General features: G+C 39.2%; 1 protein-coding gene and 1 long non-coding RNA gene across 6 annotated transcripts in view; both read right to left on the bottom strand.

Moving 5' to 3' along the window:
• The window catches only part of XPO1 (exportin 1), a 53,039-nt gene that overhangs the window by 20,218 nt on the left and 17,623 nt on the right, over positions 1 to 15,198 (bottom strand). For all 5 annotated transcript variants that reach the window (XM_015557920.1, XM_015557917.1, XM_006778560.2 and 2 more), the window contains 2 exons: positions 1,136 to 1,197; positions 879 to 923 (listed from right to left, as the gene is read on the bottom strand). In XM_015557920.1, coding sequence (XP_015413406.1) covers positions 879 to 923; positions 1,136 to 1,197 — 107 coding nt within the window. The remainder of the gene's footprint in view (positions 1 to 878; positions 924 to 1,135; positions 1,198 to 15,198) is intronic.
• Positions 11,618 to 12,085, bottom strand: LOC107181619. Its single transcript, XR_001512284.1, has 2 exons — positions 11,879 to 12,085; positions 11,618 to 11,651 (listed from the first exon to the last, which is right to left on the bottom strand). It is a non-coding gene; the product is annotated as an uncharacterized LOC107181619 (long non-coding RNA).

The raw sequence follows: 15,198 nt of genomic DNA, 5'->3' as shown, positions 1-15,198 counted from the left end.
GGATCCTTCAGTCCCCAGGCCGACGCTCTATCCAGTGATCCAAACCGGCCAGGGCAGGAAAATTATTTTTTACATTAAAAACAGATAAGTTAAAATTTCTAAAGTTAGATTATACAGAAAGTTTGAAAAACTGTCTTAGAGATTAAAGGAATGCTATAATAAAAAATAATTAAAACTGACAGATAACATGGAAACACACATAGTACCAAGCATAAACAAGAAAATTTTAATCGAGTCCAATCCATATTGGAGCCATAGAGTGATGGGTTTTCAGTCTTACAATTTCAAATGCTACATAGTAGGTTAACTATTATAGTAATTATAAAGACTACTATCGCCCTAGCCAGTTTGGTTGAAGGGTCCCAGATTCAATTTTGGTCAAGTGCACATGCCTGGGTTGCCAGGCTCAGTCCCAGAAGGGGGAGAGCAGGAGGAAGCTCATCAATGATCCTCTCTCATCATTGATGTTTCTACCTCTCTCCCTCTCTTCTTTCCTCTCTGAAATCAATAAAAATTATTTTTTAAAAATATTGCTATCACTACTTCTGCAAGATGTTAGTTTAGTTATTCAATAAAGTGGGTTCAAATATTTTGTTCAAGCCCTAGCCGGTTTGGTTCAGTGGATAGAGCGTAGGCCTGGGGACTGAAGGGTCCCAGGTTCGATTCTGATCAGGGGTATGTACCTTGGTTGCAGGCACATCCCCAGTTAGGGGGTGTGCAGGAGGCAGCTGATCGATGTTTCTGACTCTCTATCCCTCTCCCATCCTCTCTGTAAAAAATCAGTAAAATATAAAAAAAACACACACACAAATATTTTGTTCAAGTAATTAGCCTAACTGAAACATTGAACTCTTCTGAGGAAAACAGTAAAAGCTTACCTGAACAAGAATCATATTCAATTTCCCGATATATACTTTTTCCTTCTAAGAAAAGAGAAACATTTAGTTTAAATGAGAGCCTAAAATAGGTATAGTTAAGAACAAAAGCATAAGAAACCTCTGAGAGAAAAATAACTGCATATTTATTGAAAATGACTGTTTATGTTTTCATAGCCCTGTGATAGTAAAGTTTAAGTTGAAGATCCAATATTTGAATGCTTTTACATTTTCATAATCATCTTCAAAAAATCTCTTACCTCTACACAAGTTGGATCAGATGAGGTCTTGATAATAAGGCCAACAACGTATTTTTTTATTCCTATGGAAGAAAAAAAACCAATATTTTTATAGCCTATCTTCAGGAACAAAAAGTTGGGGATGAGGAGAGCAGAGCATAGCCCGATAATATGCCTAATCCCATCACCAATGTTGGCTTTTTGGGAAAAGTTTAACATACCACTTTATACTATTAAAAAAATTGACTTTAGACAGAATTCAAGGGAGAGGGAGAGAATCATTGACTGGAAACCTGGGCATGTGCTCTGACCGGGAATTGTGGGCAACCTTTTGGTGTATAGAACAATGCTCAATCCACTGAACCACATTAGCCAAGGCTTTAGTACACTACTTTAAGTTTTTAGGTTTTGTTGTTAACCTTTAAAAAAATCTAGGTTGAATTACAAATTAACATCTTCTAAGACAATGGTAACCAACCCATGGCCCATGGCCCACTGATGGTCCATGAGGTCTGAAAGTTTGGCAACCATTGTTCTAAGATAATCTTTAAATGCTATACTAGTTAAGTATACCGATATAGTAATTTTGAGATAAAAAAAATACCACAAGGGACTAATGTGCTCTTCACTTAAATAAACACACATATGAACTTATTTTTGTGGGTTAAAACTGCAAAAACACTAAAGATGTTACTTTGTGAGCATTATAAAGTTTTATGTAAAATACTTATAAATCAAGGTCAGATATATTTATCCTTTCCCAATTTATTTTAATTATAACATTAAGCTAATTCTGGAAAAGTATTTTTAAAAAAATTTTATTGATTGCTTTTAGAAAGAGAGAATCATCAATTTGTTGTTACACTTATTTATGCATTCATTGCTTGATTCTTGTATGTGCCCTGACCAAGGACTGAACTCGGTGTATCCAGTTGATGCTCTAACCAGCTGAGTTACCTAGCCACAACCTGGAAATGTGCTTTAAAAATTTCCCCACTACAATGTAGGAAAAAAAGAGGGAACTATCTTTTGTTTGCAATGTTTTTTTTTTTAACCTAAGGACCCCTTAATAATACAGCTTATTCTTCAGTTAAGGCTGTATATCTTTGCTTTAAATTTATATCATTCAGAATTTAAATAGCATGTACTATAGATCTCCTTAAAGTTTAAAGTAAGTCCAGTTGGTTTGGCTCAGCGGTTGAGTGTCAATCTATGAACCAGGAGGTCAATTTGATACTGGTCAGGGCACATGCCTGGATTGCAGGCTCAATCCCTATTGGGAAACATGCAGGAAGCAGCCGATCAATGATTCACTCTCATCATTGAGTTTTTATCTCTCTTCCTCCTCCCTCCCTAAAATCAATAAAAAAAATATTTTTTTATAAAGACAAATATATTTTTAGTGTAATGTGATGCACTGACATTACCATGCCCAAAGGGTCTGAAGCAAGATCCCTAATAGAATTTTTATTTCTCACTATATAAAGACTGATCTCACATCTGTTTAATTTAGGTTTTGCTGCCAAATGATTGATAAAGATTTTCAATTTTCAGAGCTGTCTGAACTTTGGTACTATAGATAAGACTTTCTGAAACTGCGTCCTAACCTTCATCTACCAAATCAGAACATCCTTTAAGAATGGATCTGCTGGCCCAAGCCAAGTTTGGCTCACTAGATAGAGCATCAGTAAGGGGCATGTAGGAAGCAGCCAATCAATGATTCTCTCTCATCATTGATGTTTCTATCTTTCTTTCCCACTCTATCCTCTCTGAAATCAATAAAAATATATTTTAAAAAATAAGTTCCACATTAGGCAAAAGACAATACTCACTGTTGCAGACAAGACCCACCAATGTGCTAAAATGAATGGGAAAGCCTTCAGGAGAAATTGGGTATTATCTGCATGGTGTGAAATCACCTCTCCAAGATACTTATCACTTTCAATGTGAAAAATAGTAATTTTGTAAACAAAAAATCAGCAGACACCATAAGCACTGATAAAGGTTAATAAAGTATTAATTAAACATATTGACATTATGTAGCCCCTGGTTTAGGTGGTATTCTCGCTTAAAAAAATATGTACTGCAGTCTAATCATATTAAGAACAAACCTAAACTAAAATCCACTATACAAAATAATGGACCAGAGCTCAAGTGTCAAAAGCATAGAATGAGGAATTAAATACTGTCACAGATTGAAAGACTAAAGAGACACAACTAAATGAATTGTAGAACATAGGAAGGATATTAGAGAAAAAGCTTATGAAATGTGAATTAAGGTCCACAGTTCAGTTAATAATACTGAACCACATGTTAATTTCTGGTTTGTTCATTTTATTATGGTGTATATAAGTTGTTAGTATAAGGACAATCTGTACTTTTCTGGGCAACAATTCTATAGTCTAAAATTACTTCAAAGTATTCAGAGGCTTGGTGGACACAAAGTAAAATCAGGTCTAGTTTTAATAAGGTGGTTTTTAAAATGTAACAATTAGAGGAGCCAAATTATTTTTTAAATGAACACTAAATTATACCACACAACAATCACGTGTCCGTATTACCCGTTAGATCTAATCAAAACAATTCTGGTATCAATGACCTTTCTGTTCTTTACACATAAATTACTGTCATTAAGGCCCACCCAAAATAAGGAAATAGGCACTCTAAAGAAATAAAATAAAAATAAAGAGTAAGCATTCCGCCCTAACTGGTTTGGCTAAGAGGATAGTGTGTTGGCCTGCGGGCTGAAGGGTTTCTTCCAGGTTCGATCCCAGTCAAGGGCATATACCTTGGTTGCGGGCACATCCCCAGTAGTGAGTGTGCAGGAGGCAGCTGAATTGATGTTTCTCTCTCAGTCATATTTCTAATTCAGTGTTGGCGAATCTTTAGAGGTCGGCGTGTCAGCATTTTGAAAAACCCTAACTTAACTCTGGTGCCGTGTCACATGTAGAAATTTTTTGATATTTGCAGCCATAGTAAAACAAAGGCTTCTATTTTTGATATTTATTTTATATATTTAACAGCCATTTAACAAAGAAAAATCAACCAAAAAAATGAGTTCGCATGTCACCTCTGACACGCGTGTCATAGGTTCGCCATCACTGTTCTAACTCTTTATCCCACTCTTCTCCCTCTCTGTAAAAAAATCATTAAAATATATTGTTTTAAAAAAGAGTAAGCATTCCTCTGAAACCTCTTAATCCAGTTTACAAGTTTAAAACTAGAAACAAAAATACAGCCAGCTTTTGTTGTTGTTAATCCTCATCTAAGGATATTTTCCCATTGATTTTTAACAGTGGGAGCGAGGGAAAGATTGATGTGAGAGACATTGACTGGTTACTTCCCATACTATCCCCAAGCTGCTTAATTGAGATACTTCTCAAAAAATTTTGAAGGGGGCTGAAACCGGTTTGGCTCAGTGGTTAGAGCGTCGGCCTGCGGACTGAAAGGTCCCGGGTTCGATTCCAGTCAAGGGCGTGTACCTGGGTTGTGGGCACATCCCCAGTGGGAGATGTGCAGGAGGCAGCTCATCGATGTTTCTCTCCCATCGATGTTTCTAACTATCTCTCTCCCTTCCTCTCTGTAAAAAATCAATAAAATATATTAAAAAAAATTTTTGAAGGGGGCTCGAGATGGAACCTACAATTGAGGTATATGCCCTTGACTGGAAATTGAACCCAAGCCCCTTTGGTGCGCAGGCCAACTCTAAACGCCTGCACGTGGTATTTTGTGGAAGAGCCACACTCAAGGGGCCAAAGAGCCGCATGTGGCTCGTGAGCTGTGGTTTGCCGACCACTGCTCTAAACCACTGAGAAACACTGGCCAGGGCAGCCTGCTCTTTGATTAAATGGCTGACAATACAATGTAGTAAGAAATTCAGGAACCTGCCAGGTAGCTCAGTTGGTTAGCGCATCAACCTGATATGTCAAGATTTGGAGTTTGATCCCTGGGTCAGGGCACATAAAAAAAATCTACCAATTAAATGCATAAATAAATGGAACAACAAGTTGATGTTTCTCTTTCTCCCGAAACTAAAAAAAAAAAAAAAGAAAAAAAAGAAAAAGAAAAACAAATTCACTACCTTTTCTTCTAATTTTGTCTCAAGGAACCAGACAATGTCCAAAATTACTACTGTTGCCTCTAGTCGGAATATCTAAGATTTGGAGGCTTTTCTCAGCCTCAGAGAATATAAAACAAGATGAGACAGCCTTCTACTTCTCTGTTAATGATTCATTAATTATTTTGATCCTCTTTTCAGAGGCTTCTAAAATACACTGTAGATGGAATGAAGGGTGAAAGATGAAAATAGGAAAGAAGCAAGATAAGTAGACAATAATGAAGATTCTCATAGACAATAAAGACTCAATTTAATGTCACTTTACCTTAGTTGGTACTTTTCCTTCAAAAGACTGTAACTTTTATATATAACCAACCACCTTTTTGACCAAGCACTACTGACTTTTAAAGACTGTCCAGAATCTCCAATTGCTAGATACCAGAGCTTATTTGATCAAGTACCTTAACTCCTCCCCCCAATTCCTTCCTAGAGTTTACTCAAAAATTTTTGAAAAGCAGCCCTAGCCTGTTTGGCTCAGTGAATAGAGCGTTGACCTGTGAACTAAAGGGTCCTGGGTTGGATTCCAGTCAAGGATACATGCTCGGATTGTACACTCAATCCCTAATAAGGGATGTGCAGGAGGCAGCCAATGAATGATTCTCTCTCATCACTGATGATCCTCTCTCTCCCCCTCTCACTTCCTCTCTGAAACCAATAAAAATATGTCAAAAAAATTTTGAAAAGCAGCTCATCCCTAGCTGGTTTGGTTCAGAGGACAGAGTATCAGCCTATAGACCAAAGAGTCCCAGGTTCAACTCTGGTCACGGTCACATACCTCAGCTGCAGGCCCCTTCCCTGGTAGGTAGGGTGCTTGAGGGAGGCAACCAATTAGTGTGTTTCTCTCCCATGGTATTTTTCTGTCTTTCCCTCTCTCTAAAAATCAATGGAAAAATATCCTCAGGTGAGGATTATCAGTGGAATGAAGGGTCCCAGGCTTCACTTCAGGTCAAAAGCATATGCCCAGGTTGCAGGCTTGATCCACAGGAGGAGGGGTGCAGGAGGCAGCCAATCAGTGATTCTCTCTCATCATTGATGTTTCTAATCTCTCTCCCTTCCTCTCTGAAATCAATGAAAATATTTTTTTTTAAAGAGTAAACCAAGTAAATCCCTCCATCAAAACTGTAAAAAACGAAGGCTCTTTTCCTGTGCCTTAGATTATAAGCATCTGTCCATTTAAGCTACCAATCATCAGAGAGTCTCTGAAATACAGGGTGAGTGAGGGTGGGCTTTAGCTCAAGTGGTTACTACTGCATGGCAGACACTAAAATGCAGAATGGGGCAAAAATAGGTTTAGAGTTGTGAGCACACGAAAGAGAATTTATTCTTGTATTAGTAATCATTGTAATACTTTCCATATGAACAACTATAAACCTATTTTTACCCCACCCTGTATACTGCTCTAAAATAGCTCTCCTCGTTGCCTTATTGTTAGGAGTCCATAATATCATCCTGGTCAATCAATGGAATGAACCTGTGAGATCAGCAATATAAAGAGACAAATAGCTAAAAACAATTCAAAAGTGGGGGTTCTTAACCTAGGACTCCCATAGATAGGCTAGAATCAGACTAACTCATTTACTTGCCTACATGTTTAGTAATTTGAAGAGAAATGGATCTATAAGACTATTCATCTTTCTTAAAAAAAATTTATAGCCTAAAACAGATACTTCTTAAGAACTTTATAAGATAATGCAGAAATCAAAATTTTATTACGCTTATAGCATCATTATTTATAATAGCCAAAATATAAAAACAGCCCAAACGTCTATACAGAAATGAATGAATAAGTAAAGTATGTGTATTCAACATACAATAGAATATTATTTGGCCATAAAAAGCAACAAAATTCTGATGCATGTTAAAACATAGGACAAACCTTAGAAATATGCTAAATGAAATAAATGAGACAACCCTCCCACCCCCGCAAATATGGCATGATTGCACATATATGTGATGACTAGAATAGGTAAATCCATAGACAGAAAGTGTAATAGTGGTTAATAGGTACTGGGGAGAGAATGTAAAGTGTTAATGTTTACTGGGTAGTTTCAATTTAGGATGACGAAAAATTTTGGAGCAGTGACAATGGTTGCGCAATATTGTGAATGTACTTACCAACACTAAATCATACACTTGAAATGACAAAGACTGTTGTGCATATTTTACAAGACAATTTTTTATTAAATCTTTAACAATTTTTCCTCTAACAACAAAAAAAGCAAATTTATTAAAATCCACCCTCGTGTAATCAAGTCTTTCTATAAGTGGTTCCCATTTCCTATTGCTATATACAAGCTAAGTATTAGGTATTGTTAGGTCTCAAGTAAACATCTTATACTAATTCCACATAAATAGGAAACTTTGTAAGAACATAAGTGCTACCTTACCAGAAGTGGTAGGAAATTGCTTTCTATCCAATATGTATGACACTAAAATATAATATGACATTTTGAACATATTGACTTGTTTTTGTAGATATAAAATATGTATTTAAATCAATATTATATTTTTATTATCCCACCATGGTATAAAACTGGAACAAACATACAAATAGGGGCACCTGTCTAAGATAAGACTGATAATACTTCTAACACCACATTCTAGGTAGTGGTGGTGGGGGGAGGGGGATGAATTTCTTATGAATTTGCTTTAGACACAAGGGCTTAAGAACCCCAAACTTAGCCCTGACTGGTTTGGCTCAGTGGAAAGAGCACTGGGCTGCGGACTGCAGGGTCCCGGGTTCGATTCCGGTCAAGGGCATGTACACCATGTTTGCAGGCACATTCCCTAAAGGGTGTGCAGGAGGCAACTGATCGATGTTTCTCTCTCATCGATGTTTCTAACTCTCTATCCCTCTCCCTTCCCGTCTGTAAAAAATCAATAATAATTAAAAAAGCACCCCAAACTTAAATTTTCTTTTCAAAATTACCAACAAAGGAAAACCACCACCATCTGTGTTCAATAGAGAGCAATAGAGAGATGATGTGAAAGAATGCTCAACAGCATTAGTCATTAGGGAAATGCAAATTAAAACCAGAAACCATCATATGCTAGAATTAAAAACACTCACCATACCAAGCTTTAGTGAGGGTGTAAAGCATATTCATATACTTTACATTCACAAGAATGTAAAATGCTACAACCATTTTGGAAAATAGTTAAACGTACACCTACACTATGTGGGTGATAGAAACCAGGTTGGAGGGTAGGGTAGGTAATTAAAAGATTAACATCTTTTCTTTTTTTTAAAAAAGTGTATTTTTAATAAAGGCCCAGGTCCCTCGACCTGGCCTGTGGGGATAGGGCTGAAACTGGCAGACTGACACCCCCCGGAGGGGTCCTGGAGTGCCAGAGGGCACTCTGCAAAGTTGCTGTCGTTCGCCAGCTCCTGAGTTGAGCGTCTGTCCCCTGGTGGTCAGAGTGCGTCATAGCTATGAGTCAGCCGGTTGGCTGGTCGCTTAGGCTTTTATATACATAATAGGGGACTGGTGCACAAAGATTCGTGCATCGGGGTGGAGGGGTTGGTGGGAGTGTTCGAGGGGGTCCCTCAGCTCTACCTGCACCTTCTCCAACCTAGGAGGTCGCAGGGAAGCCCTCTCCAATCTGGGAGTTTCTGTCTGTTTTTGCAATCATATGAGCGAATTGTCTGAGACTCCCAACCCAGTTTGGTTTGTTGCTCACAGAACAGAGGGATTTTTTTTTTCCTTTGCTTCATTGGTAGAGATTTCCTGGAAATTTTAGGATATCCTCCCTTTAATTTTTCCTAGACACTCTGATTTTACTTATGTCTCTCACCTTTGCTTTCCCTCCATCCCCCACCGGAACAGTAACTTAGTCTAGGCACACTTTGATCTAGTGTCTAGGCCAGGGATGGTGAACCTTTTGAGCTCGGCATGTCAGCATTTTGAAAAACCCAACTTAACTCTGTTCTCCCTGTGCTCTGGGCTTCTGCTTCAGGTCCTAGGGCTGCCACCAGAACTACTATTCCCAGAATTCCTGGTGTTCCCCGCGCTGGAAGTGACTGAGGGAGCCACGTCCCCCCAAGGGAGCAACCAAGGGGACGTGGCTCCCTTAGTCACTTCCAGTGCGGGGAACACGAGGAATTCTGGGAATAGTAGTTCTCCCAAGCTGCTGGCTCACCTGCTTCTGCTCTCCACCTGGCTCCTGTGCATGCAAATTAACCCACCATCTTTGTGAGGTTAATTTGCATATTCACTACTGATTGGCTGGTAAGCGTAGCAAAGGGATGGTCAATTTACATGTTTCTCTTTTACTATATAGTCATACCTTGACTTATGAGTTTAATTTATTCCATGATGGAGCTTGTAACTCAAATTACTTGTATGTCAAATCAAAAGTGAACGAGTGAGACATGTGATGCTGGGCTGATGTGGCTTCACTGTGACGTTTGCTGAGCCAACTAGCGGTGGGGTATCTGAAGCTGGCTCGTAACCTGGATTTTAGCTCGCAACTCAAAGCAAAAAATTGGCTGAGAGACGGCTCGTATCTCGAAAAACTCGTTAGTTGGGACACTCGTAAGTCAAGGCCCCACTGTAGGTTGATTTCAGAGAAGAAGGAGAAAGGGATAAAAACATCAATGACGAGAGAGAATCACTGATCAGCTGCCTCCTGCACATCCCACACTGGGGATTGAGCCACAACCTGGGCATGTGCCCTGACCAGGAATGGAACCATGACCTCCTCGATCAAAGGTCGATGTTCAACCACCTAGCCACACCAGCCAGGCTGAGATGAACATCTGGATTATAGTGGTGGCTTCATGGGTATATACATAAATTAAAACTTATCAAATTGGGTGGGGCTATCTGGTGTGAGGTGGGGAGGGGGTTGCTGGCAGCTGCTGGAAGTCAAGGATGGGGTGTGCGCAGGCAGACTGTGGCATGCACAAGCAGACTGAGGTGTGGGGATGGTTGGAGATCCGGAAAAATAAAATATAACTTAACAACTTACACACTTTAGAAATGCTATCCAAAGTGTATGGCAAATTATACCTTAATAAAACAAACAAAACAGCAAATACAAATAATTTTAAAAGCCAGTATCACTTACAATCAACATATTGAACATGTGAACTTCAGTACAATGGGAGGTCTTAATTAAGCATGGGATTGACCCAATGAGTTCTGTTTTTAAAATATCATGGTTGCCCTAACTGGATTGGCTCAATGGATAGAGCATCAGCCTGCAGACTCAGTGGTCCCAGGTTCAATTCCCGTCAAGGGCATGTACCTTGGTTGCAGACACACACCCAGTAGGGAGTGTGCAGGAAGCAGCTGATCGATGTTTCTAACTTTCTATCCCTCTTCCTTCCTCTCTGTAAGACATCAATAAAACATATTAAAAAAACCCCACAAACATGGTAAATCCTAGCCCTGGCCAGCTTGGCTCAGTGGATAGAGTGTCAGCCTGCGGACTAAAGGGTCCCAGGTTCGATTCCAGCCAAGGGCACATGCCTGGGTTGTGGGCTCAATCCCCAGTAGGGGGTGTGCAGGAGGCAGCCGATCAATGATTCTCTCTCATCATTGATGTTTCTATCTCTCTCTCCTCCCTTCCTCTCTGAAATCAATAAAGAAATATATTTTAAAAATAAATAAGTAAACAAACAAAAAAATAAATAAAATATCATGGTAAATCCTTAGGGGGACTATAACACACAAAAGTGGGTATTAAGAAGTCCAGCCATAACTGGTTTGGCTCAGGGGATAGAGCGTTGGCCTGCGGACTGCAAGGTCCCAGGTTCGATTCCGGTCAAGGGCATGTACCTTGGTTGCAGGTACATCCCCAGTAGGAGGTGTGCAGGAGGCAGCTGATCAATGTTTCTCTCTCATCGATGTTTCTACCTCTCTATCCCTCTCCCTTCCTTTCTGTAAAAAATCAAATATACTTTTAAAAAATAATAATAAAGAAGTCCAGTCAGGAAGCTATTGCAGAAATTTTCTCAAAATAGCTTGAGACTAATATATGTATACTAGAGGCCCGGTGCATGAAAATCATGCACTGGGTGTGTGTGTCCGTGTGCCCCTCAGCTCAGCCCACACCCTCTTGCAGCCTGGGACTGACGCTCTATCCACTGAGCCAAACCGGTTTTGGCCTGGGACCCCTTTTTTCTTACGGCCCACCTGCAGCAGAGGCGGGAGAGGCTCCTGCCAAATGTGCTCACCAGCCACGAGCCCAGCTTCTGGCTGAGCAGCGCTCCCCCTGTGGGAGAATACTGATCACCAGGGGGGCAGCTCCTGGCCCCTGGTGGTCAGTGCACATCATAGCGACCAGTCGTTCCGCTGTTCAGTTGATTTGCACACTGGGGTTTTATTATATAGGGTGGTAAAATGGAAATGGAGATATTTTTGTGAATAAAAGAAAAAGACTTCAAAACATATGCTGTTTATTCATATCCAGCACCTAGAGCAGGGGTGGGCAAACTTTTTGACTCGAAGGCCACAATGGGTTCTTAAACTGGACCGGAGGGCCGGAACAAAAGCATGGATGGAGTGTTTGTGTGAACTAATATAAATTCAAAGTAAACATTATTACATAAAAGGGTACCGTCTTTTTTTTTTTTTTTTTAGTTTTATTCATTTCAAACGGGCCGAATCCAGCCCGCAGACCGTAGTGTGCCCATGACTGACCTAGAGGCACAGAGAGCTTTACACATTTTCCACCTCTTATATCACAATAACCTTGGCAAGACAGTCAAAATTCAAAGAGGTACAGAAACTTATGTAAGATCATATAGTAAATTACCATGTGCCTCATTCCAAAGGAAAGCATTGCATAAAACCTTATGGGTAACCTAGCTGGTTTTGCTCAGTGGTTAAGGATTAGGCACATGGATTGAAGGGTTGCAGGTTTGATTCTGCTCAAGGGTACATACATCTGTTGCAGGCTTGATCTGGACCCGGCTGGGGCATGTGCAAGAGGCAACTAATTGATGTGTGTCTCTTTCACATTCATGTTTCTCTCCCTTTGTCTCTTCCCCTCACTTCCACTCTCTCTTAAAAATCTCTCTCTCTCTCTTTTTCTCCCTTCTCCTCCCTCCCTTGCACTATCTCTAAGGAATCAATGGAAAAATATCTTAGGGTGAGGATTAACAAAAACAAACAAAAAAACCTTAAGAGTAATCAGCTTTTGTCTGTCAACTTCATAAATTATAACACAGAACTGCACAACTCAGAAACTTTGCCCAACTACTTTAAGTGACCAAACTGCCAAATGTTCAATTATGATTGTATATCACTTTGGACTACTCATTAATTCATCATTCCTCTTTCCAATATCAGCAAATTCATATCTATCTCATAAAATGATTTATAAATCATAAGCCTTAATAGGGTAAAACACAAGCCTTTGGTTTAAATTTTTTAAAATACAGAGATACCTTTATACAGATAATTATTTCAGGGAGGAATAAAAGGAGTTTTAGTATCTCCCCCCACTCCTTTATGGTTTGAAATTTCTAAACAAAGTACAAAAATTACTTTTGAGCCCTAGCTGGTTTGGCTCAGTGGATAGGGTGTCAGCCCCCGGACTGAAGAGTCCGGGTTTGATTCTGGTATAGAGTGTTTATCAGTTGCAGCTTGATTCCAGTTCTAGGGTTGGGGTGCATGTGGCAAACAACCACTCAATGTATCTCTCTCAAATCAATGTTTCTCTCCCCCCACCCTTCCCACTCTCTCTAAAAATCAATGGAAAATATCCTCGGCTGAGGACTAACAACAACAAAATTTTCTAAAATTAGTTTTTAAAAGGGAGGGGGGTTTACCTGAATAATGAAAGTTGTTGTGCAACTATGACATAGATTCAATATCACTGACAATCCTAGCATATCTTTTTTTTTTAATTGATTTTTTACAGAGAGGAAGGGAGAGAAATAGAGAGTTAGAAACATTGATGAGAGAGAAACATCGATCAGCCGCCTCCTGCACATCTCCCACTGGAGATGTGCCCGCAACCCAGGTACATGCCCTTGACCGGAATCGAACCCGGGACCTTTCAGTCCGCAGGCCGATGCTCTATCCACTGAGCCAAACCGGTTTCGGCCTAGCATATCTTTAATTACTCCAGTGACTAGCACACACACCCCATCTGGAAATTATTCTACTTTACATATTAAAATTTACCCGTCGTCTTTAAGTCAAAAATATTTAGTTTTTGATTTAACGCTCATCTCTGCAAATATTCGCTTCAAAACTTAACCTCAAAGATATCAATTACATAACATATAATTTATAAAAGTAAAAATATAGGGAAAGTCATTATTTCCTTAAAGTAGAAGAATTCAGTAAATTGGATAACATCTCAATAATATGCAATTCATTAATTGAATAATTATATATGGACACATGTACCAAGAAATAAGAATGCAATAGACATTCTCTGATCCTTAACATCATTAAGCTAACATTTTGAGGTATTAAGAGAGTGAGAAAAAAACAATGCCAGCCACGTATGAGAAATGTTATGGCGCTGGTAGTGGAGGGAAACTACAAATAGTTAACATTTTTTCTGGCCTAAAAAACCCCCAACAACAAAGCAATGTAGCAGATTTTGTATTATATAAATCTAAATTTACTAAAATGTTTTATTATAGCCCTAGGCAGTTTGGCTCAGTGGATGGAGCATCAGACTGTGACTGAAGGGTTCTGGGTTCAATTCCTGTCAAGGGCACATGCCCAGGTTTGCAGGCTCAATCCCCAATAGGGGCATGCAGGAGACAGTTGTTCAATAATTTTCTCTCATCATTGATGTTTGTATCTCTCTCCCTTCCTCTCTGAGTTCAATAAAAATATATTTTTAAAAATGTTTTATTATGAACATTGTATCTCCCTGGTCATTTTCAAATTAAAATGTCATTTACTGAGTGGTTTTTTTAAATGTCCTTACTTGGCTAATTATTACCTGTGTGTTTTTTGCTCAATGAAACTGTATTCATCTGTGATCCACTGGTACAGAATCTACTAGGAAACATGCAGCAAGAGACATTTAAACACAGTCTAGGTTTGTCAGAGATTTTCCTGGCAAAGTGCTTTAGACAAGAAGCCTGAATTAAAAGTACCATTACCCTAAAAGAACATGTGAAAATTAACCGTTTATGAACAAGCACTTGAAATCAGATTTTAAAAATTGCTAGATGGAAAAAATGTACAAAATTTATTTTGGTTTGTTGTTTGTGTAGCTAAACCTACACTTCCTTTAAAATATAAGCATTGCAATTTGTATGAAGGAACTTGTCTAAAGGGCCCGACCTAATCATTATTCCCTTCTTTTAGCACATTCTGACCCTTACTCTGATGTAAGGAATATTTATATAGTCTTAATACCTAATCATGCTTTGTTCTAAGCAGATAGACAATATGTGCCCAGGAAAATCTGTAATAATAAAAGCTATGCTAATTAGACTAGATGTCCTTCTGGACAATGCCGTGATGGGGGCAAGACAGAGGCAGCTGCTGTGGCGGGTGAGGGCTGAGCCCCTTGCATGAATTTCATGCATCGGGCCTCTAGTAAATATATATGCTAAGATAAAGAAGTAGTGCTGACAGCTTTAAACGACATGACAAAGACAAAGAAATGTACAGTGCCGAAGCCGGTTTGGCTCGGTGGATGGAGCGTCGGCCTGCGGACTTAAGGGTCCCAGGTTCGATTCCGGTCAAGGGCATGTGCCTTGGTTGTGGGCACATCCCCAGTGGGGAGTGTGCAGGAGGCAGCTGGTCGATGTTTCTCTCTCATCAATGTTTCTAACTCTCTGTCTCTCTCCTTTCCTCTCTGTAAAAACTCAATAAAATATAAAAAAAAAAAGAAAAAAGAAAAAAAAGAAATGTACAGTATTTGAAGGGTTATACTAATCCATTTCCAATACCAAAGTTACTTAAAGATGAAGGAAAATTAACTTGGAGAAATACTAGCATATTCTGTGAAATACAAAATCATAAGCCTGCAGAAGCCTTCC

This window comes from Myotis davidii, unplaced genomic scaffold, assembly GCF_000327345.1.
Source record: "Myotis davidii unplaced genomic scaffold, ASM32734v1 scaffold6, whole genome shotgun sequence".
Taxonomy (NCBI): Eukaryota; Metazoa; Chordata; class Mammalia; order Chiroptera; family Vespertilionidae; genus Myotis; species Myotis davidii.
The sequence above is the reverse complement of the archived record's forward strand: the minus strand, read 5'-3'. Positions and strand labels throughout refer to the sequence as shown.